Here is a 25236-nt window from a genome sequence, read left to right as displayed (position 1 = left end):
AAGGGACTGAATGGAAAAGGTCCTCCACCAGCATGAGGGGACTGGGTGTGCATGCTGCCCTTCATGAGACCAGAGCGTGTGTCAGTATGATGAGCTATGTTAGTAACATGGCCTGTTCCCCCTCCTTTGAGAGTAGATGACACCAGAAGTGAGAGAAGAAATAGGACACAATTTTGGTCCTTTCTAATGGCCTTGGGGCTTCTAGGTTTGGACAGTGTCCGTAGGGCAGAATCCTGTGGAAGAGACAGGTGAAACCCAGTAATTGCCCTTTTTGGGAAGGTCAGCCACATCTATGATTGGCAACACATCATCAAACATCCACTCCCTCTGCTGCCGATGCTCAGTAGCAGCAGTGTGCAGTATTTACATGATGCACTGCAGAAATTCACCAAGGATCCTCAGACACCACCTTCCAAAGCCACGACCACTTCCATCTAGAAGGACAAGGCTAGCAGATATATGGGAAAACCACTGTCTGTATGTTCCCCTCCAAACCACTCACCATCCTGACTTGAAAATATGTCATCGTTCCTTCACTGTCACTGAGTCAAAATCCTGGATTTCCCTCCCTCACGGCATTGTGGGTCAACCTACAGCAGGTGGAACGCAGCAGTTCAAAAAGGCAGCTCACCACCATCTACTCAAGGGCAACTAGGGATGGGCAATAAATCCTGGCCAGCCAGTGACACCCATATTATAAAGAAAAAAATTCTGCCATCTAGGTACCTAATTGCCTAGTGCTGATGCATGCCAGTTGATCAGAGACTAACTACTGCCCTGTATACAGACGCCCCACTGGGGAAATGGTGAGGTGCAGGTGAGTTACAGTGGGAGCTCAGTCATGGAGTGGTCTTGGCAGTGGAAAGCACCCTGGAAGGCTGGCAGCCAAAGGCTGGCTTCGGCTCCTTGTGCCCCTCTCCCACTTACTGATGTCAACTTCCTCGAGTGTCTTTAAACGAGGGATCCCACAAGCATTCCTACACATGTTGACTTGTCATGCTCCATGTATGGGGACTCTGTTGGGTTAGTACCAGCAGGTAGCATGAGTGAAGGAGACTGGTTGGGTTGCTGCCATCTAGGGAAGGCATCACAAAGGACAAACACTGACATTTGATAGCAAAGCTGTGGCTGTGATGCGGAGCCTCCCTTTTTTTTATCCAGGGAATCCTTTACAGCACCAGGTGGCTACAGTATTGTTAGCCGACAGTGGGTATCACCAATGAAACCTTCTCCCGCTTCAGAATCGTACGTTTGCCATCCTATTGCTTAGACTTCTTATCCATAATTGTTTGGGAAACTGGAAAGTGTGGGAGTGGCACACAGCACTAGTTACACTGTCTGAAATGTCATGTTGCAGTTAAAATGACGCCCAACATACAGCGCAATCGCTGTTGGTAATGAAGCCTTTCAATTTTTATTTGATCATTCAGATCTCATGTTATAATTAGAGCATAAAATCTGTGTGCGGGGGATGGAGAAAAGTGCGTCATCTTGCTGGCTGTGTATACAGCACATTTGTAATGTTGTAGCCAGTGCATATTTGTCCAGTGTTTAGTCTATATAAGGCCATGAATAGGTACTGTGATGGATGAATCTGTTGGTCTAGATATTTCAGCTTTCTGTATATGAGTTGCCTGTGTAGCAGTAAATTTAAACCAACGCTTTTTAAAAACCCAGTTAATTGTCTTTTGCCTTTTGAGTGCCGCTACTGCCAAGTGCTGGGAATCAATTAGGAGAGGGGAATAGAAAGCATTTAGTTTCACTTGCTGACATGGTCCTGTGCTGAATGATGGGTGTATTTTGGGTCATTTCCATACTCGCCGCTGGTAAATGTTTGCTCCCAGAAAACAAAACAGAAAATAAAAGGTAATCCTTCCGACATGAGAAAACTCAGTGTGTGGCACTGGCCTCTGCTCGAACATGCCACAGTGAGTGCCAAAAGGTTGGCCTGAGGAATCAGCGGAATTAATCAACCAGCCACACAGTCAGAAGTGGTTTATTTGCAATTATGTCAAATCCCTGCCAAACTTACAGTTGCAACTTTTTGTTGTTGTTCCTAGTTTTTGTCCAAGAACTTTGGAATTTGTTCTGTTGTTTCAACAACTTAAAGGTGCAGCAATGCACTTCAAAGTCGAGGAGAGAATGCTGCGGATAGATGCATAACTGATCAGTTCCAGTTTGCGAAGTTAACACAGGCCATCCCTCCCTGCATTGGGAAGTCTGAATTTGCCTTTTAAAAAGTCGACAGTGTACAAAGTAATTCCTGGATGCCCTGCTGCTGAAATGCTTGCCTTTGTGATTGTATCCCAGAATCTAGAGACTAGAAACAGGCAATGGGGTCCCACAGGGGGTCATATTCCTTGTGAGCCTCCTCCGTCACAAATTAAACTCATTCTTTCAGCATAACCGTCATCTCCTTTCTCCCTCAGATTTATCTAGTTTCCCCTGTGCTGTTATATTCCCCGCGAAGAGATTTATGGAAGGGTAGTCCTGTGGCATTAATGGGCCATACATCATTTTTAAAAGTTTCCGCTTCTAATTTTCTGCAAAACTCCATCATCTTTTTTAACAAAAATATGTCTGGATTATGGTTTTTCAAAAAAAATTGAAATAATGATTGGTTAATGTATTCATTTAAATAGGTAATTATTTGGAGAATCTTGTCCTACAATAAGCTTTTATGTTTTCCTCCTCTTACCTTAATGATAAATTATTTTTCTCTCTATTTTCTCTGCTGAATGCAAGGAATCCAATTCTGTCTTTTGAATATGGTGCACCAGGTCATTGACTTGGTTTGGCTGCACATTCAGTGTGAATCTATTTTCCTGAATAGGCCTATACACCAGGAAGTGGGAACCTAAGAGGAGCACTGTAGCCTTGGTCACAGGCCTAGGGCCTTCTGGTCTATAGTGGGATTGGGGGAAGGAAAGACAGAATGATATGATGGTAGTAAAATGGAAGTGGGCACCACCTATCAGCTGGCATTGATTTTTTTTTTCCTTGCTGCCTGTGCCCCTTAGACCTTCATATTGTGAGGCCAATCTGTACGCAAAACACGAAGAAAAATTGAGTTTTCTAGTCTCCTGGGATGGAGGTGCTGGTGGTGTCAGGGAGAGGGTCTGCCTGGTATACCACACTTACTGAGAAATCCATGGAGTATAATACCGACTCAGCTAAAATCCTTTGGTATGCTGCTTCGTCAATCATTCCTCTCAGAAATGTGGCTATTTCTTGCACAAAGTGCCGTTTGCTGACGCGGATAATTTTGAACACTAAGCTGTGTGTTTTGCCCTTTTGAGATGAATGCTCAGATTGTTGGAGGCTGATTACTTCACAGTTTAGAGAGAATTCATTTTCTGTCCAGATATGAGGCATCAAAGTCCGCTTACCACACTGACTAAGAATTCCCTTATGTATTCGACTATTGCAGAGATGCTCCTTTTCTGAGTCTCAGTTCCTCTGTCAGCAATTAATAGAAATTTGTCAATAAGGGAATTGAATTCATTTTCTTTGGTGTGCCTCATGCCACAGTAATTTTTTTGATTATTGCCCTGAGAGTTTTACGGCATTATGGTGCGCGGGACCAGGCTCATTTTTACAGACACAAGCTAGTGTTTAACCACCCACTGTGCATTTTCCTTTGAAAACAAATGAGGCTCTAAATAGGCAATAAATCTTCTGAAAGAGCTACTTTGGAAATGGCAGAATTGGGTTTAACAGTTGCTATACTCCTTGGAACGTTTGAGAAGAAATACAAGACCAAAAAGCCTTCACTCATTAGCCCCAAAAAACAATGCAGTGAGCAGCGAAGGAACAGTGCTCTGTGGTGTGTACATCTATTTGATATAGGTTTCATGGACCTTTGAATAGTAACTTGTAGTTACTTGAGATCTTTCCAGAATGGTACCCTCTGTGACAGGGCAAGCAACAGTGTGAGTCATGAACCAATAATACTCGAGGAACCTCAGTGAGACATATTGGGCCAAATTTCCATGTTTGAGGTAGAATTTGGGAGACTGGAAACTTCTCAACGTTGTGGTGCTGCCTCCTTGTGAGTGGCAGCTGGTGGAATTTACATTTTCCATAGTTGGAGCATAGTTGGATGTTAAAGTTGCAAGGCCCTCATTTATTTGCAACACGTTAGACCCCCAGTTCTGTGGGTCACTGTGAGGATCCCACCCACCCACCCCCCCCGCCCCACCCCAACCACCACCCCACCCCAACCACCACCCCAACCACCACCCCACCCCAACCACCACTCCTCATCCCTTCTCTCACCCATTTCTTCCAAACTTCCCAACTCACTCACCTATATCCACCATAAAGAGCACTCAAAAGCCCTACAATAATATTAAGGAGTCAAAATGAGTACACAATTCTTGATAATACTGTCGAAAAGCCAGTAACTCTCTTAACAGCCCATAAATCTGTTAAAATGAGCAAACTCAGATTTACCTGAGCAGCTATGTTAAAATCCTACACTGAGCAGTATTGAAAGATTGTTTCGTAAATCGGGTAAGTATTCATAATGTGATTGGACCTAAGAATAAAATGAAATCACCAAAGACATTTTGTACCATCAGAACTGGAGATTTTTTTTAAATTCAACCTGATGCACTCTGGATAATGTACTCTAATGCATCTGAAGACTTTCCACTTGCCCGTAGCTGTTAAGTTGTCCAGATAATGAACAGCAGTCAGCTGTAACAACCAGACAACCATTTTATTTAAGGGTAATTTTTCTTTTCAAAATGGTGCCATTGCCACCCACTGACCTTAGGCAACATCATATGACAGTGGTGTTAGGTCGGCAATGTTTATTGTACCTGTCTTTTAGAGGTTCCCGCCTCCAAATCCTGGCTTATTCTGATCTCCCTGACCCGACTTGCACTATAATTGTGGAAAGTCTAAATTTCCCACTTTTGCAAAGGTGTCAGCTCTGCCAGGACACAGGTATGCAGGCTTCCGTCCAACCCACATTATCTTATTGCCAGGGAAAATTGCCAATGCTGGGAATCCAGATTTGAGCCTCGCATCTCGATACATTTTGACCCACCTTTGGGTTGGGAAGAGTCAGCCTCCGAATCTAAACAAGTACATTTATTTCATTATAAAGTTATATGTACAGAAAGTGAAATGGAGAGAGGAAAAGAAAGATTGAAATAGCAAAGAGATAAGGAATCAGAGCGCAAGAGAGATTATTTGGCAATAAATGAGACTTTCTAAAAATACGCTTGCACCCAAGAGCATGAACCTAACTTTTTTCTGCATGTTTGGTGGGTAAATTGTGAAAAAGTGCTGTTAATTTTCACTTTCGGTTGAGTTCAACACAAAATCTATCAGCGAGGTAGCGGTGTAGGAAAACCCAGACAGCAACTTCTGAATTTCTTTTTTTAGCTGCTTTGTGTGGTCACAAGAACTTAGTGTTCAATTTATACCATAATAATAGTGAGTACTGACGGCAGCAGCAAGGTAGGTTGTCAGTAGGCTCCTTTCTTCCTGATGCTTGCTCCCTTAATCAGGCATTGTGTCCCTTTGCAAGAGAACCCCCAGGGAACCTAACAGCAACCCAGCGCACAGGTTTGCTTGTTGAACCTCCTGTTTGGTGAGCTCATTGCCTGCTTCTGGGTTAATGCTACTTACAGCAGGATGAGGTCCTTTAGTGAGCATTGATTAATGGCCTCTAATTGGCAGCAAGGTGGGAAGGCTGACCATGAGTTTTTCCCACCACAAACTTAATTGGCGTGGAGGTGGAACTTCACCTAATTAAATGCCCCGTTTGCCACCAGAACTGCCGCAGGGGATGGCTTTAAATTCCGTCCATTGTCTCAAGCATTTTGGAATGGCCTGAAGTCATAAGGGCTGTTATATCAACGCAAGTCTTAATTACATGCTCTGTTAGGAAATCAGGTTGCTGATTCAATGGGAACATTGGCCTGTTTGAGATTTTATCTCGAGTCATTTTTGCCTTCACAGCAAGATGCAAGACGCAGCAATGGATAAAGCTGTGCGTCATTCACAGCAATAGCATTGTTAATGTAGATCTAGGATAGGATGGCTTGTTAGAAAATAGGAGAAATGCAAGGAATGAGCAGCGTTATCTACACATGCTGCTATTCTGAAATTCTTAACGTGGAAAGTCAAGAGCTTATTATCTTCTGTGACAAATACAAACAAGTTGGTCAGCCTGTTTCTGCGTGTGCATCTGTTAAATGATTATATCTCCCAGTGTGTTAGGTTAAAATTCAGCATGGGGAATGGGCTGATCCATTCAAATGAATGTTACAGATAGATGTCGCGTGAATGACAGGACGTAGGGGTTTGATATCTAATTCTGTGAAGGTATGAGTGATGATAAAGTGTATTAGAAAAGGCCAGTAGCATTTTGGGTTTCATCAGTAGGGACGTGACTCTCAAAAATAAGGAAGACATGAGAAATTTGTAGAACTCATTGGTCAGACATGCAAGAGTACACGCACAGAATTAAGTACCCTACTATAGAAGGGACATTCAAACAGTAAATGTTACACTGTGTGAATTCACAAGGATTATATCAAGGATCGAAAATTGTAAGTGGATAACTGTAAATACTTTGGAAGCGGTGGTAGGAATGTTTACCCTACTGACATCTGGATTGTCTTATGAGGAAAGATTCAGTTGACTAGGCTTGTATCTGCTGGATTTTAGAAGAGTGAGTGTGTTGATTGAATCATATAAGATTCAGAAAGCTCTTGATAGAGTGGATGGAGGAAGGATGTTTCATCTCGTGGGAGAGTCCAGAACTGGGGTGGGTGGTCACTGTTTTAAAAATCAAGGACTGCCATTTAAAACGGAGCTGAGGTGAAATTTCTTCTGAGGGTCACAAGGCTTTAGAATTCTCTTCCTGAAAAGTGGTGAAAACAGAGTCCTTGACTATAAAACGAGACAATTCATTCTTAATAAGCAGTAAGGTGAAAAGCTATCTGGGTAGGTAAGAATGCAAATTTGAGATTACAATCAGATGAGCCATGAGTTTATTGAATGGCAGTGCTAGCTTGCTGGACTGAATGGCCCTAGTTCTCCCTGTTTATATGTTGATCTGAGGAAAACCTTGCAATACTGGCACTATTTCCACTGGAGCAGGATGAACAGGTGATATAATGTAACTTTAGTTAAAATCATGAAAGATTTTGATGGAGTAAATGGGGTGAGGGAAGTCAAGATTAATTCCTTGCATTGAAGAGAAACTGGTGAATGATCAGTCTAAGATAGTTGCTAAATAAAAAATGAGGATACAGATTAAAAAGGATTTCTTTACATAGGGATTTGTTGTGCAATGAAAGGTTTTGTAGTGAATATTTGGAGTGGGGTGTGAATCTGAGGTAGTAGCGGATATTGTAGAGTGTAAATGGAATGTGGAATTTGACAGAGTTATGGTTTGAAAGAAGAATAAATGGGGATTATCCTACAATGAAGGAATGAACATGCAGTAACAGTTTGATAGCAGGATTAAGGGAACAGAAGATCCCCTTCTTAATTCAATACCACGGTGAAGGAACCGAAAATTGCAATCCCAATTCAAACATTCTACAAAATAGAAAATGATGAACAAGCAGAGCAAGAGTTGTATCTAAAGAGGAGTGAGAATATGTTGCGGGAGAAAGAAAAGGTTCCATTTAAAAACTAGAAGTGAGCAATGAGTAATGGTTCCAGATTGAAATATCTTTCCAGTGTTAAGGCCAGGAGGTAAACAGAGACCAAGTTAAAATTTTAGAAATGATTAATTTTTGTCAAGGTCCATTATACATTGAAAGTCATTATTTCACTACAAAATGTGAATGAGTGTTAGTTATTCCCAGGATTTAGTTGATAGAGGTTGTCTCCCCAAGCTTACTCCACTTCCCAGAAAGAGCTCCTTGTCTCTGCAGTCTGACTACTACACTGACACACAGACCTATACTGGTGTGTTGAGAAAGAATGCAGAAAGAGACAGCCGAAGTTAGCTGGGCCTGGGGGGTGTTGAGACGCTGGAATCGCCTGAGTGAACCAGGGAAATGCAGGAATGGAGCTTACAAAGCTGTGGAGAGAAGACAGGCCTAAGTGAGCAGGGAGAAGAAAAAAATAGGTTGAACAGTGGAGGAGTAGCACCGTTTTTTTTAAAAGCTATCCATTAAAAGGGAGGAATATGGGCGCTTGGATAGTCAGTAGATTAGAGCATTCACTGAACCTGGGACTCAGCTAAACTGATCAAAAAGGAGACACAGGAAATGCTGGAGAAGCTCAGCAGGTCTGGCAACATCTGTGGAGAGAGAAAGAGTTAATGTTTCGAGTCTGATATGGCATCTTCAGAGCTAAAAGGGCCTGGAAATCCAGTTTGTGCTGTCTGAGTTGAACACAGCTGAAATAAAGTGTAGCAACCCAGTAACTGGTCACCGTTTTGTTAGGAAAGGAAATAAATCAGATAAACTTTCATTTTGAATTTCTTGCCAATCGCCATGTCTGTATATAGTGGATGGCTAATGGCCATACTGTGTGGTTCTACAACAATGCATTCTCACATTACAATAGTCCCACAGTCCAAAGATGTGCAGACTAGGTGGACTGGCCATGCTGAATTGCCCGTAGTGTTTAGGGATGTGCAGGTTAGGTGAATTAGCCATGGGAAATGCAAGGTTACAAGGGATAGGGTAGGGAATGAGTCTGGGTGGGATGCTTTTCAGAGTATCAGTGTGGACTGGTTGGGCCGAATGGCCTGTTTCCATACTGTAGGGATTCTATGAATGACCCATATACTCCATCTAAGGCAGATGTTGGCAACATTCGTAACAAGAACCACTTTTCTAACAATGCAGTATATTAAGTGAGACACAATGCTATTACTCAAGTGAAAAAAACAAGACTCCCACAAAATGCTTGTTTTCATACTTAACCTTGTAGTCTGTTTGTTTCCAGTTTTGTCTTTTTAAATTAGAAACATAGATAACTGTTTCCAAAAAAAATGAGATAAAATGTCTCCTACGATCAAGATTAGGGACTGCACATGAATCAATGATAAGACACGGGTGTTAGTCTGTTTGGGCAGATGAGTAGCTGGTGCTGCAGAACTGTGCCATACAGAAGTCATTGTCTTTTTGGTGAAAGACACTAGAAAAGTGAAATAACATAAAGAATTACTTGTACCTTGTGGGATTGTGCATTGTTATGTATAATTTGCAGTGAATGTGCAGAGTGTTTAGTGTCTTTTGTCTGGCTGCCACTTTTAAGTAAAAGATGATGGGAGTAACTTTCACCTTCAACAACAGGGACATCAGTCTGATGGAATGGATCACTTATCTGTTTTAGACATTGCCCAGTTTTCATCTTGTTGGGGAAAGGTGAATGTTCTTCCAATTGGAACAGCTTGGGCGTTTTCCAGAATGTATCTGAACTCTGAGGTTCGTGTTGTTTTACATTTCCAACCTGACTGCATATGCTTTTAATGGGTTGTATATCCGAACCTGTGGAAGCTAGAATGAGAAACTCCAGCTGACAGAATCTGGTAGGAAATTACAGTACATGCTCACGAGAAGATTCAGTCTATCAATGTTAACCCAAGTCAGTGCATATAAACATCATAACTGCGTGATGATGACAAACTGGTACTATCCAGAACCTGTCTTTCTAAACATATAAATAAATTATCTTTTCACAGCTCTTTCATGTGGCATATGTGCTCATCAAGTTTGCAAATTCTCCGCGGCCAGATCTTTGGGTTCTTGAGCGATCTACAGACTTTGGAGAAGCCTACTCCCCTTGGCAGTATTTCGCTTGTAAGTATAATTCCAGATACGGGTTATTCTCCCTGTGTATGGTTTGAGTAAACCTGGTACAGGTCAGTCAGTTCAAAAAATCTTTCAGGAATTGAGTAAGCACATTGTAGTGAACAGTGCAGTGCACTCTTAAGGTGCAATGTTCTACACCTTGATGATTCTACACACTCTGTCCTTGTCTTTGTCTTTTTCAGTCTGTGTTGGTTTTTTGCATGTTTTTTATGTAATCTACTTACTAGTAGAAATTGATATTTCTGTGGCATAAAACAAGCATAAAGCTAGAATTTGGGAGTGAGGTGGCCCAGCCCAATCTGCACAGGAGTTGATCCTGCTACTAAATTCATGGGCCCAAGTTTTAGTTAGGCATCCTAAGCATGTGCTTGAAACAGATGGTAGTCCTTCTGAATGTATCTCCCAATGGTCTGGTGTAAAGACTCCTGTTCCTGAGTAAATAAATCCTTTTATTGGGAATTTCCTTCTCCATGTTGTGACTAATGTAAAGTTAATGCAGCCTATATTCCTCATTCACCTCCACACATTACCCACTGAATACCAGTGGGAGAGGAATAGAGAGGAAGCAGAGGGTTTGTTTGTGTATAAATGTCTTGCAGGAGTTTCACACTGATGGATAAGAGTATAAATGAGATGCATCTATTCTTGTTTCCTGGGTTTACATTCTGAACCAAATGAAAGTAGCAGATAGAGTCGTAGTGTGATACAGCATGGAAAGTGATCCTTCAGTCCAACTAGTCAAGACTGACCGTGTTCCCAAACTAAACTAGTCCTACTTGCCTGCATTTGGCCCATATTCTCCAAATCTTTCCTATTCATGTATTTATCCAAATGTTTTTTAAATGTTGTTACTGTATGCATATCCAGCACTTCATTCCACACACGAACCACACTCTGTGTTTTAAAAAAAAAGTTGCCTCGTCCTTTTTAAATTTTTCTCCTCTCCCCTTAAAAATATGCCCCCTAGTTTTGAACTCCCCTATTCTAGAGAAAAGACCCTTGGTATTTCACCGTATCCCTGCCCCTCATGATTTTATAAACCTCTATATGGTCACCCCTCAGCCTCTTACACTCCAGTGGGGAAAAAAAGTCCCAGCCTCTCCTTAAAACTCAAACTCAATAGCAGTGACATATATAAGATTTCTTATCAAGATATTGTCCCTAATTAGGACAATGCCATGACCAATCTTTGCTTGTTTGTTATACATCATATTTGGGTGCACAAATTGAGATTCAGCTGATCATTGAAGTCATGAACTGCTTCTTTATCATGGCACTGACTATGCTACTGCTTTAAGAGATAACTGTGCTCAGGAATCAAGGACCTGGATGTCCCCAAATAAGCAGCAGCTTTGAGGAGTCCAACCAGAAGCTTTTGTGTATGAATTGCTCTGTAAGTGCAAGATGTTGATTTATTTGTTAAATAAACCTGTTTGAGGGTTTCAAATCAATTGAACATGTGCTACTTACTAATCCAGTAGGTGACCATTTTGTGTTAAGGAAAACAAAAAAAAAACAAGAATATAAATAAAACAAAGAACTGGAGATCTGAAACAAAGACAAGTTGCTGGTGAAACTCAGCATGTCTGGCAACATCTGTTGGGAGATAGCAGAGCTAATGTTTTGAGGCCAGTGACTCTTCATCAGAACTCTGGAGTCACCAGGCTCGAAACATTGACTCTGTTTCCTCGCAACTGATGCTGCCAGACCTGCTGAGTTTCACAAGCAATTTCTGTCATGTTACAAGAATACAACATCCTTTTTTGTCTAAATACAAAAGTTATTATTTAAGAATGAGGCTAGGAAATGATGTGAAATAGTCTTTTTGTATCTCATTGGGGTATGTTGCTTATAATATAGTAATGGCTGAACCAGGATTTAAATGATTAATTTCAGATCAGTGGGTTGAAAGTAATTGTGTCTATGTTCAGAGTTGAGAAAGATATTTTGGGGCAGAGGGAGAGTTTGGATTTTACAGAATTAGGCTAGAAACATTAATTTTTTTCAAAATCACTTACATGTTTCCAAATCTTCAACTGTTAATGCATGATCTGAGACAACAAATACTTTCCATGTCAAAAACAAAAGCTTTGAATACAGTAGGAAATTACACTATTGATTGTTTTACTCATTTGCTGAGAGTGGTTTGTTATTTTTTTCTCAGCCTCCACCTCTCAAAACCCAGGGGAAGTGGCTGGTTCTGGATTTGTAATCACTGGAGCTAGTGAGATTTTAAACATATTGTCACTCACTTGAGCTACATACATTCCTGTGAAACATTTCAGAAGTACTATGCAGCTGCCCTTGGGGGAAGCCTTACTTTGTGTAGTGAAACCACTAACAAGTGCATTCTCCTTTGAATAAATTTTTACTTAATTGCACAGTGACCAAAGCATTTCTCCACACCCTATCCATTGTAAATATTATTCTTGTGTTACTTTGCTCATGCCTGAATGTCAAGAGTTAGTTTGTATTGGAGTGGAAATTTCAATCTGAGGATGACTGATGGCAATTACTTGCGATTTATTTCACCCTTCGTACTGATATTGCCATGGTGATAGGCTGTATGTTGTGGGTCAGTTTGTCTCCAAACATGAGGCTAGCCTGAAGCAACAGTAGTTGTACAAGATTGGACTTGGGGTTGGGGGGGGGGGGAAGTGAATTGCAGCCAGACGGAGCGATTTAAGATTTATCAGCTGCAGGATTTAAACTGCTTTCATTAGATTGCACATTCACAGTGTGTACGTGTCACTAGCGAGGCCAACATTTATGCCCATCCTTGTGAAACTGAATGGCTTGTTAGGCTGGCTTCAGAGGACAGTTCAGAGTGAGCCACGCTCTGTGGGTGTGGAATGGTACAAAAGTCAAACCTGGTAAGAATGCTAGATTTTCCCTGTTGAACCAAATGGGTTATTTATTTCAACCCTGTAGTTTCCTGGTCGCCTTTACTAACCCTTTATTCCAGATTTATTTAATTACCACAAATTTAATTCAGTATGAGCACAGGCACTTTTGATTATTTCCCTGATGATTTTCTTTCAGACTCAAATTTCATATTTCGTAGAAAGTGCTGAGATTTTATAAGACAGACTTTTCCTGTACCTTTTTTGTCACTGGTTCGCAATGTATTTCTGGTATTGATTTGTCTTTATTGTGAATATTTGACATTGGTTTTAACTTTTTTTTGATTAGTTTTGGTGCTATTAGATCATGCCAAGGGCACAGCTATTAAAATATGGAATGTATAGCCGCAAGTAGCTGCTCACATTTGGCAGAGAACGAGATGATTGCGCAGAAGAAAAATGTTAAGTGGCTTAAGGAAAGAGCAGCAAATGGGATTACGTCACAGCAAGACTGTGATAGACTGAATGTCTTTCTTTGAGTTTAGCTTTCTATGATTCTATGATTGTGAGGGGAGCCAGTGACTCAGCTGTCCCTGATGCAAAGTTAAAGGTTTACACAAGATGTTGCCTCAGGTTCCACATTGCCAATTTCTTTCTAAAATGGATTCCACCTCCAATAGGGCAGCATGGTAGCTCAGTGATTAACACTGCTGCCTCACAACACCAGGGACCCAGGTGACTGACTGACTGTGTGTGGAGTTTGCACATTCTCCTCGCGTCTACGTGGTTTTCCTCTGGATGCTCTGGTTTCTTCCCACGGTCTAAAGATGTGCAGGCTAGGTGGATTAGCCATTGGAAATGCAGAGTTACAGGATTGGGGGGTGGGTCTGGGTGGGATGCTCCTCAGAGGGTTGGTGTGGACTCGATGGGCTGAATGGCCTGTTTCCACAATGTAGGAATTCTATGATTCTATGATCTTTTCTCTGTTATGGGAATAATATATTTTATGTCAAACTGCGTAGTTATTCAGTAATATTACCCATAGTGCAAAAGTGTAGTATCCTCATTACACACTGGAATCAGTGATCTTGCCCCATCTTCTGTTTTCTTTGAAGGGGCCTGTGTTGCATCCTAGTGGGACCCTTCTGATTGTAAACTAAACTCTACTGTTACACAAAAGATGTAACTGAATAGAATGCCTTCTTCACTATTTCTTATTGAATCTCATACTTGTTGTAGTGCAGGTAAACTAAGTCTGCACTTCACCGTGTCGGCTTGCTGCCACCATCTTTCAGTAGGGAAGTTCAGGGTCTAGTGTAGTAGAGGAGAACCACTTGTCGGTCTAACCGGAAGAGGCTCTGGGTTTGAATAAGAAGTAATTTGTTGCATGTTTATTGCAGGTTACGTTTTTAGATATTGTTGCACAGTGTGAAGAAGACTTCCTTGAGACCCAAAGCTGTTTGGCCATCAAGTCCATATGACATCATTGTGGGTGGTTTTTGAGGCATTCTTCAGCATTGAACATTTCAAACCCTTACCAATTTATGCAATAATAATGTCCATTGTTCCCTTGATGTGTAACTTCACAAGTCATCAACTCGGAATTGGCGAGGCCTAAATTAATAGAGCTATACAACACTGCAGCCTGTTATCCTTCCACTCACTTTGAGACAGATGTATTAGAACTCTATGCTCACTCTGCTTTTTTGGTGAAGAATTAGTTAATAGAATCTCTGCTATCTACTGTGAAAATGCTAAGGAATTGCCTTTAATGTAGGTTCGTTACAGAGTCAGCAGTCATGTGAATGTAGGGAATGAAGACGTCACTATTAAACTATGAAGACTTTTACAAACACAACATTTTTTTTGCCAATGATAAAACCAGAGCCAGAGGCTTTTGGAGTTGGCTTATCAGGAGGGTTTATAAAGAGGTCTAGGATAAAACCAGTCTGATAAACTGTCATCATAGAAGGTGAACTTAGACACAAGCAGAGGATTTCAGGAGAAAGAGTGATACCGATAGAGAGAGTAGTTCATTAAAGACAGTCCTCTCTGAAGAAGTTGTGGCAATCACTTCATCTGTCCTGCTCATAACTATAAGGTCACAAGTTCTACAAGCAAATGTAAAAATGAACAGGTTTCTATGATCAAAAGGATCTAGTGGCACACACTGTGGCTCTCCTACAAAAAGGATGGCTACTTGTCTTAAATACTGAAAACGTTTTAAAAAATCTTTAAGTCCAAATATTCCTCTAAAAGACTGAAAATATAAAGAGTGCATTCCATGCCAGCTGAGAACTACATGAGCACTTATTGCTGTAATTTCAAGCAGGCCTTTATTAATGTACCACCAGTGAGTTTGATGGACAGCTGTTGAGAGGGTCTCTGGTTTGGAATGTTTTCACTACCATCCTTTGGCCAACTGTTTGAATTAAAAATTTATCTTGTGGGCTAAACTCACATTTTGCGCTTGTGATCCAGGATAACTGGCTGCCTGGTTTAAATAGTTAATAAACTGTTGCAATGAAATCCATGTCTTGGCAGCTGACGACTTAGTGAATGTTGCATCTGCTGCCATGCAAGCCTTTGGTCATTACAGCAGCTGTGGAAACAGAGTTATAAGTGGCTGTTCTTGCCTGTTGCTGAAAGGAGCAAATCTGATTTGAGCTAATTTACCCATGTATGGATTTCTCCTGTGACAATAATCTCAATCAAAGCAAGATATGCTTACTAAATGCTGTCCTCAGTTCACTGTACAGGCTAAGTTGATGAAGAAGCTGGAGGTGTTGTTAACATTTGTTGTTTCATTTATGATCTATGTATATTTGCTGTTGTTTTACTGCTTGTGGTGCATAGCAATAGAAATAAGAGAGAAGAAAAATGTCTTTCCCTTTGTCACAGATTGTTAGTAAAATTGCTCCATTAGATCAAAGGTGATACCAAACTGATTCTTTAAGCTAAACAATTCATTCAGAGAGGTGTGAATCTTTGGAGCTCTATATGCTTCGGAGCTGTGCCTGCTTAGTCATTAAGTATACTCATGGATGAAGTTGACAGATGGTTGGACATTGAGGGACAAGGATAATGGGGATTGGGCAAAAACATAAAACTGGAGGATCAACCACCATCACCATTATGGCAAAGCAGGCTTGAGAGACTGTTTGGCCTTTTCATGCTTCTTGGTTTTTGTATCTAGATGTCTAATTGCATCTGTAAAATAAATTAAAGAACTCTATATGCTGAAGACCTGAAACAAAAACAGAAATTGCTGCAGAAATGCAGCAAGATTGGTAACATTGAACTAGCTGTTCTAAAGGAGAGTCACTGGACTCGCAGTGTTAACTCTGCTTTCTCTCCACAGATGCTGCCAGACCTACTGAGTTTCTGCAGCAATTTCTGTTTTGTAATGTATATTCTGTATTTGTTACATTTGTTCATCTCACATAATCTTGGGACAGCCATTCATGATTTGTGGCAGACTAATGATAGGGGCAAGAATTTATTGAAGTAAATGATTTTTGTTTGTATTGTGGCTTGAATTTTTGACATTAATTTGGGGACTGCAGGGAAGGCAGGTGATCAAAGTTTATTCCCAGTTTGAAGCCTTCATCCGAGGCATAGTTTTAGACGGCATATAACTAACAGTCACCAAATTTAGTGTTATACATGTTGCTGCAAACGATGGTGGATTCCTGATCATTGTGGTTCTTCCTTTGGTATCAAGAAATCTCTGGTGGTCAGAAGTAATATTGCAAGTCTTCAGTTTCAAGTTACAACAAAACAGATGAACATAGTGTAGTTTGTTTATTTGTTGTTCTGGTGCTGTGGAAATCAGCAGCCATGCAAAAAGCTAATAGCTTGAAGCTATTGTTGCTATGCTATGTTACAGAATTATTGTAGTGTAAAGTTAGCATGAAAGTAGACTCTGGGGCTGAGTTTCTTTTTACTGTTTGCATTACCACTAACCACCAAAGCAAATACGTTCCCCGGTCTTGACACCACTAAGTGGGTAAATTTAATCTGACCAATCCGGAAGGGACTAATCAGGACCATTCAGTTTTCAGGTTTAATGGCTGTTTTGATATCCTCTTCCCCAGCCCCTCCATCAAGTTTGACTTTGACTATGACTTTGTTAACTGGTGGGATTCTCTACCGTAAAAAGCTGTACAGGCCACATCACTGAACATATTTAAGAAAGAAATGGATTTCTACAGGTAAAGGTGACCAAAGGTTTGGGAAGAGAGTGGAAGTATGACATTGAGATAGACGATCTACCATGGACATGTTGAATGGTGGAGTGGGCTTTGATGGGCTGAATAATCTACTCCTGCACCTATTTTTTTATGAAACTAAGCTGTATGAAGGTTAGTGTGTAATGTGTTAATTCATTCATTTTATGTTTATTGGATCAACTGCCTTAACAAAAGCGTTAACATTTGAAAACCATTTAATTGAGCTGTTATACAGTGCTTACATTCATTATTTTATGAGGACTCGTGTATTTTACACTTTCCACACCCAGTGTGTGGGTTAGCCATTAAATTGAAATACTCACCATCTACCCAATCGGCAGCAGTTTTAACCTGGTTTTCAAAGGTTTGGGCTGCCCTCCTGTGTTAGACTGGAATCAATTCCATTTTTGCGCATTAAGGTGGTGGTATTTCCATAGAACACTGGCAACGTTCCAATATGGGTCATAGACAGCCAGTTTATGATAGCTGAAACTTGGAGCACTAGAGAAGTCTTTCCAGATAAGTTTAATCACTTCCTTTGTGGGACCAGAAGGGAAGCATTGATCCCTATTTAGCCTCCCAACATCCATCTCAACCAGGGGAAACCATTGGCTCCCAGTAACTCCATATCTACTCTGCTCTCTTCTTTACCAGCCCTCTTGCCCCTCCAATCCCCTTTTCACTGTAGGCCACATGATGTCCATGCTTTGGCAAGGAACATAAGAACATAAGAACTAGGAGCAGGAGTAGGCCGTCTGGCCCTTCGAGCCTGCTCCGCCATTCAATAAGATCATGGCTGATCCTTTCGTGGACTCAGATCCACTTACCCGCGTTCTCACCGTATCCCTTAATTCCTTTATTGTTCAAAAGCGTTTACTGAAGTAGCGTCAACTACTTCACTGGGCAAGGAATTCCATAGATTAACAACCCTCTGGGTGAAGAAATTCCTTCTCAGTTCAGTCCTAAATCTGCTCCCTCTAATCTTGAGGCTATGCCCTGACAGCCTGACACATTTTAAAATGGACCAGCTTCTCCTGCTGCCATTTCTTGACAGCCTGGTTGATCATTGTGTCGCTGCACAGCTTTGAAGTTGAAACTCCCATCTTAATGTTCACACACAAGACTTCGTCCATTGTCATCTCAAGGCTTAGGGTTTTCAAATCACTTTATTCCATTCACAGGTCTGTCTTAGGTCGTGTGAAATAGTATTCCCTATATGAAGTCTGAACCATATTGTATAGAATAACTGTACTCTAGGATCTCTGTGCACTGTCATATTAGCATATTGCTTTTTAATCTCGTGTGAAGCACCTTGAGATGTTTTATTATGTTAAAAATGCTACATCAATGTAAATTATTGTTGCTGTACCATACTCTACCATACATATTATAAATTATTATGGTCCCTGCTGATGTTAATACTGGACATGTCAGATTCTAGAATGAAATGTGGCTTTGTCAGCCAAAAAAATTGGAAAGATCTTAACATAAAGAGCAAAATAAGAGTCAACACTTTATCTCAGCAATATCCTTTACATTCAACCACAGTGAAGTCTCACTTCAATCTTCGGTCATTAATTTCTTCCTTAACTAATGAGGTCACAAGTGTTTCCTTTAGGTCGCTTTCTGCACGGTCACCAGATGCAGTGAATCTATCAGACACACAGACAGGTTAATTCACTGGCCTCACAGAACTCCATAAGAAATGTACAGGGCTTTGTCCAGCCCTGAGTACTTGAACTGTTAAAACAGCTTGACTTCTTTCCTGCTCTGTTATCCTGGAAGCTGTCAAAACTAAGACTCCCCCTCTGGTATGGATGTTTTCTTCTTCCAAATGGAACCTTCTTGTGAACCTAACCTCTCTTGCTGTAAGTTGTAAAAATTCAACTTAGCAACTACTTCAGCAGTTGTCTCTTCAGGTAGCTTATCTCGTCATTTAGCTTAAGTCACACGCTTTCGAGGAAATGCTGGTTTGACCCGTATTAAAAGAAATAATTTTCCAACACATTAAAAAAAAGCTTTAACAGATCTAAAGTCAAAAACCTATTTACCTCAATTTTAGAATCCATGTTCCCAAACAAGAATAATATATTATGTCTCTATTACCTAACATAATTTCTGTTGTTGCAATTCAGAGACACCTTAAGTATCCACTAATAATGGAAATCTTGCAGCCAGGGGTTTGAGTTTCTTTGTTTGAGAAGCCAACAAAGGGAAGAAGTTACCATACTCTCTTGCAAAGAAGATATAAATTTGTAGATAACATAGTGTGGAGCTGGAGGTACACAGCAGGCCAAGCAGAGTCAGAGGAGCAGGAAAGCTGACATTTCAGGTCGGGACCCTTCTTCAGAAAATGAATTTTCTGAAAAATTTTCTGAAGAAGGGTCCTGACCCAAAATGTCAGCTTTCCTGCTCCTCTGATGCTGCCTGGCCTGCTGTGCTCCTCCAGTTCCACACTGTGTTACCTCAGACTCCAGCATTGGCAGTTCTTACTATCTCTGAGTGAGATATAAATTTATCCTGGTTTTCAGATGAAATGGAGGAGGGGTGCTCTGCATGCCAGTCTTATTCTCCCTCAGATTCTGTCCTCGTTGGGCAATTACTCCAGAACTCATGAATGTCACAGCAAACGCTGCAATCCTATCAGTTCTGCAATCCTGTTGCTCTGCTTCATTCCAGCAGCACTGCAACAATCAAATGGCAACATTCCCTTATAAAACTTGATGGCAGTCCAGGCTGCCCCTGCTCCCTTATGACAGGAAGCCCAGAAGAATAAGTAGAGAGCTGCCGAAGGGAGGGAGCATTGCCAGATAGGAAAGGAATCAGTTCATTGGAGTGAGAAGGAACAGAGAGGAAACCATAATTTCAGATGTTGGCTGACACAAGGGTGAAGACATTGGCAGTTTTCAATGTTATCTTGAACGTTTCAATCATTTTTTGGGGATGAAATCAATTCTTGGTGGGAGGAGATCTTTTTATACAAAGATGTCTTAGGACAAAGTCAGATTACTCTGACATGTTCTGTCGGCCTGCACTGCTCCTGAAGATTTTTTTAACGACACTCAACATTTGAAATCCAAAGCTGGTATTTCAAACAAGATTCTAAAAGCAACAAAGTACACATTTGCATGTAAGTTTACTTACTTTAAGCTAATGTCCAGTCAGCCAATACTGAAAAAGTTGGTACTGCCTGCAGCTGGTAGCTGGTGCAAGCTTCAGACATTTTTTCATGCACTGGCACTATTTTTTTTTTGCGTATGTTGGTTATAACACCAACCACAGCATTAGTAGATGCAATCATTAGTGCATCTATGAAGCTGGAGTTCATCCCTTTTAAAGAAGAGGTGGCTGAAAGGGAATTTGATAGATTTCCAAATTTGAGAGGGGTCTGGATGGATTAAATAAGAACAGACTGTTCCTATTAATGGAAGAACAGTACATGGCATAATACTCCTCTCCTAAACAAAGTCTGTTAACCTACCCAGCATCTGAGGACTTCACTGCAAGTGGTGATGCTTGTGATGAGAACTTATCAGTGTAGGCAATACCAGGCGCAAGTTCACATCCCACCAGCTTTCAATTCCTTGTAAACATGACAGTAGCTTGCCTTCGCTGGACTCGATCAGTCCATGATAAGTGCATGACCAGCAATATTTTGCTTTCCTCACGGGGAGAGGTGGTTCATATGATGCAGGTGTAAAACTACCATTCCTAAAGCGAAACTTGTGGCCATACAAAGTAGGAACAGCAATAGGCCATTCAGCCCCTCAAGCCTGCTCAATCATTCAAATAAGATCATGGCTGATCTAATCTCAACTCTACATTCCGCCTATCCCAAAACCCTTGGACACTCTTGTTAGTTAAGAATCTATTGTTTGCCTTTAAAAGTATTCATTGACACTGTGTGCAGAAGATAATTCCATAGATTCACAGCCCTCTTGGAAAAAATAATTTATCTCTATTTCCGTCTTAACTTTTAATTGTCGCCCCTAGTTCTAGTCTGCTGTATAAGGGGAAATATCCTTTCAGATTTCAGCCTATCAAGTTCTCTCAGATGTATCCTTTATCTTTTATGTTTCAATAAGATCAGCTGTTGTTCTTTAAAACTGCAAAGGTTTGCACAAACTCTCAGATTGTGCAAACCTTTCCTTGTAAGATAACCCCTTCATCTCGGCTATCAGTAAAGTAAACCTTCTCTGAACTACTTCTAAAGCATCTACAGCTAATCTTAAAGACATCAAAACTGGTCTTATCATTGTCCCACATAACCGAAGCAAAAGAAAATCCTACTTTTATATTGCATTATCCTCACAATAAACAGCAACATTGCATTTTGCTTCACACTTACTGTACCTGCACGCTGACTTTGTGATGCATGTACCCAGACTCCCAGATCTTTCTGTACCTCAAAGTTCTGGAACTCTTTCCATTTCAATTATATGCTGCTTTTCTATTAAGCGCTCTCCGTTTCAAATAGAAATTGTTTTTTTATCTTGTGCTTGTAATCTGTTAACCAGCTTTTTACCTGCTAAACTTTTTTTCCAATTTGTTAATAATGACAAAAACTCTTGCCAGTTTGGAAATTCTTCAGTATATTCTGTTGACTTGCCCAATGAAACCCCATTTAGGGTCACTTTTATGAATTAGATGATCAACATTTTAATAATTCTTTAAATTTAAACTTTTTGAATTTGTAATTCATTATCCCTCTACCTACATTTGGTGTAATCAACTCTCTGTTCTTCAGCTTCCAAAAGAGACTGCATTGAGAAATTTGGACCGAAGTCTGTGGAACGCATTATTAAGGATGATGATGCTATCTGTACCACGGAGTATTCACGTATTGTGCCTCTTGAAAATGGGGAGGTGAGTGTAAAATAGTTTTCGGGAAGTTGTTGGATTTGTGTTTTCCTGCTCTGGAGTTCAAATATTTCACATAATCCATTCTTTAAGTGAATGTCAGAAAGTTTCACACAGATTTTAGTTTAGGTTGTATTGCAGAACACATTTAAGATACCTTAAAGTTACAATGACCTTTGTTATAAGGGAAAATTGGATTAGCTAGTTGAAAATCCTACAATGGATGCAGTTTGTTTGAAATACTTCTACATAAGAGGCTGATTGGGTGTCCAGGTGAGTTTCTAAACGGAATTGTTTCTTTTTCATGCTTGTTGGTGTATTATTTGAGTTACCTCAATAATGGAAGATTAATAAGTGGTGATGTTAAATATTGCCATTCCTACTTCTGAATTCCCATCTTAGATTGTAGTTTCCTTGGTAAATGGACGACCAGGAGCCATGAACTTTTCTTATTCTCCTGTGCTCCGTGACTTCACCAAAGCTACTAATATCCGTCTGCGGTTCCTCCGAACGAACACCCTCTTGGGCCATTTGATGGGCAAGGCCTTGCGGGACCCAACTGTTACACGACGGGTGAGTGCAGACTTTGTCTGACTGTTTTGTTTACTGTTGGTACATGTGCCTCGAAAATACCAATAGCTTTTCCATCTCTGAATCATGAAGCCCATCAAGGTTTTGGCTTTCATACCATATCCAAGCTGAGTTGCAGGGTGACAGCAACGTTACTACAATCATAGTTACCATGGTTAGGGAAAGGTACAAGGTTTTCAACAAATAGGAGCAGGAGTAAGTCCATCAATCCCTCGAGCCTGCTGTGCCATTCAATAAGACCATGGCTGATCTAATCCTGCCCTGAATTCCACTTTCTGCTGACTTAACACTCTTTTAAGATTAAAACTCTGTCCAGCACAGCCTTTAAATATTAAATGACCCAGTCTCGACTTAAGAAGATTCCAAACACTAATTTCTCCTTTTCTCCATATTCGATAGAGAACCCCTTATTCTGAAACTGTATCCCAGAGTTTTGGATTCCCCACAAGTGAAATATCCTTTCAGCAGTTATTCTTGTCAAACTCCCTCAGAACCTTTATCTATTTTGATAAGATCATTTTTCATTCTTTTAAGGTCCAGTGAGTATAAACTGAATCTACTCAACCTTTCTTCAGATGCCAAATTTATTCTCATTTCATTGACAAAGGGACAGCTCATACTGGGAAGAATCTGCCAGCATTCCATTATCAAAGTCCATATTTTTGAATAATGATCTGTTGGGCAAAATACTCGTGATCAATCATGGTCTATTAAAGGTTACCCCAATTGTGAAAATCAGTTTCGCCAGCAGGAAGGAAGAAAATTTAATGATCTTGGGCAGGGTGAGGAAGCCTTTTTACAGAATAGGGTACTCTTCACATTTGCCACAGTCAGTTTACTTTCTGTTTGTGTGTGTAGTGGTGCTATCTTCAGCTACTTGTTCCTGTGATATTGTTCATCTTGTCGGTCTCTACTCCTCATTCTCAGTAAAATCACCCAGTGTGAATACTGTGCAGTTGTTTGAGATTCACAGTCTATAGTAGTTCTAGCTTATAAGGGCTACATAAATTCCACGTTGAACTTAAGTAAACTGATCAAAATATTATCATTTTCTCACTGAAAATCCCGTCAACAGGGGCCCCTGTTGATCTTAACTGAGTTGTTAATTCTTGCTCAAAGAGTCAAAGAGTCATGCAGCACAGAAACAGATCCTTTGGTCCAACTTGTCCATGCCGACCAGATATTCTAAACTGATTTAGTCTCGTTTGCCAGCATTTGCCCCATATCCCTTTAAACCCTTCCTGTTCATGTACCCATCCAGATGCCTTTTAAATGTCGTAATTGTATCAGCCTCCCCTATTTCCTCTGACAGTTCGTTCCATACATGCAGCACCCTCTATGTGAAAATGTTGTCCCACAGATCCCTTTTAAACCTATCTCCTCTCACCTTAAACCTCTACCCTCTAGTTTTGGACTCCCCTACCCTGGCTAAAAGACCTTGGCTATTCACCCTATCGATACCCCTCATGATTTTATAAATCTCTATAAGGTCGCCCCTCAGCCTCTGACGCTCCCGGGGAAAAAGCCTCAGCCTTTTTAAACCTTTCCCTAAAGCTCAAACCCTCCAATCCCAGCAACACCTTTGTAAATCTTTTCTGAAACCATTCAAGTTTAACGACATCTTGCCGATAGTAAGAAGACTAGAATTGAACACAATATTCTAAAAGTGGCCTCACCCATGTCCTGTACAGCCACAACATGACATTCTAACTCCTTTATTCAATGCATTGACCACTGAAGGCATGTGTGACAAATGCCTTCTTCACCATCCGGTCTATCTGTGACTTCACTTTGGAAGAACTATGAAAGTGCACTTCAAGGTCTCTTTGTTCGGCAACACTCCCCAGAGCCCTGCTATTAACTGTACAAGTCCTGCCCTGATTTGTCTTACCAAAATTCAATACTTCACATTTTATCTAAATTAAACTCCATCTGCCACTCTTTGGCCTATCTGATCAAGGTCCTGTTGTACACTGAGATAACCTTCGCCGTCCACTACACCATCAATTTTGATGTCATCTGCAAACTTACTTACCATATATACTCCTATATTCATTTCCAAATCATTTATGTAAATGATGAAAAGCAGTGGACCCAACATTGATCCTTGTGGTGTACCACTGGTCACAGACCTTCAGTCTGAAAAATAACCCTTCACTACCACCCTCTGTCTCCTAACTTCAAGCCAATTTTGGCAGAAATGGCTAGCTCCCATGGATTCTGTGATCTAACGTTGCCAACCAGTTTACCATGCAGAACCTTGTTGAATACCTTGCTGAAGTCCATATAGACAACTCTACTGTTGTGCCTCCATCAATTATTTTTGTCACTTCTTCACAAAATGTAATCAAGTTAGTGAGACACGATTTCCCATGCACAAAGCCATGCTGACTATCCCTAATCAGTTGTTTCCTATACAAATGCTTACAAATCCTACCCATCCGAATCCCCTCCAACAACTTACCCACCACTGACATAAGGCTTACCGGTCTATGGTTCCCTGGCTTTTCCTTACCACCTTTCTTAAACAGTGGTACCACATTAGCCAACCTCCAGTCTTCCAGCACCTCACCGTGGCTTTCAATGGTGCAACGGGCCCAGCAACCTCTTCCTCAGCTTCCCACAAAGTCCTGGGATACACCTGGTCAGGCCCTGGGAATTTATTCACTGTAATGCAGTTTAAGACGTCTGGCACCACCTGTTCTATTATGTGGACACTTGTCAAGATATCACTATTTATTTCCCCAAGTTCTCCAGCTTCCCTGTCCCTTTCCACAGTAAGTACTGCCGTGAAAATACTACTCGTTTAGTATCTTGCCCATCTCCTATGTTCCACACCTAGATGGCCTTGTTGATTTTTTTAAGAGGCTGTATTCTGTCCCTAGTTACTCTTTTGCCCCTAATGTATTG

At 40.8% G+C, this 25236-nt stretch overlaps 1 protein-coding gene across 1 annotated transcript in view; it reads left to right on the top strand.

Annotated features, from left to right (window-relative positions):
• Positions 1-25236, top strand: part of lama5 (laminin, alpha 5) — a 203816-nt gene that overhangs the window by 4606 nt on the left and 173974 nt on the right. Inside the window, exons 2-4 of the mRNA XM_048608550.1 lie at positions 9671-9788; positions 21623-21741; positions 22138-22308. Coding sequence (XP_048464507.1) covers positions 9671-9788; positions 21623-21741; positions 22138-22308 — 408 coding nt within the window. The remainder of the gene's footprint in view (positions 1-9670; positions 9789-21622; positions 21742-22137; positions 22309-25236) is intronic.

The sequence above is a fragment of the Rhincodon typus genome, chromosome 19 (genome assembly GCF_021869965.1).
Source record: "Rhincodon typus isolate 14 chromosome 19, sRhiTyp1.1, whole genome shotgun sequence".
Classification (NCBI taxonomy): Eukaryota; Metazoa; Chordata; class Chondrichthyes; order Orectolobiformes; family Rhincodontidae; genus Rhincodon; species Rhincodon typus.
The sequence above is the reverse complement of the archived record's forward strand: the minus strand, read 5'-3'. Positions and strand labels throughout refer to the sequence as shown.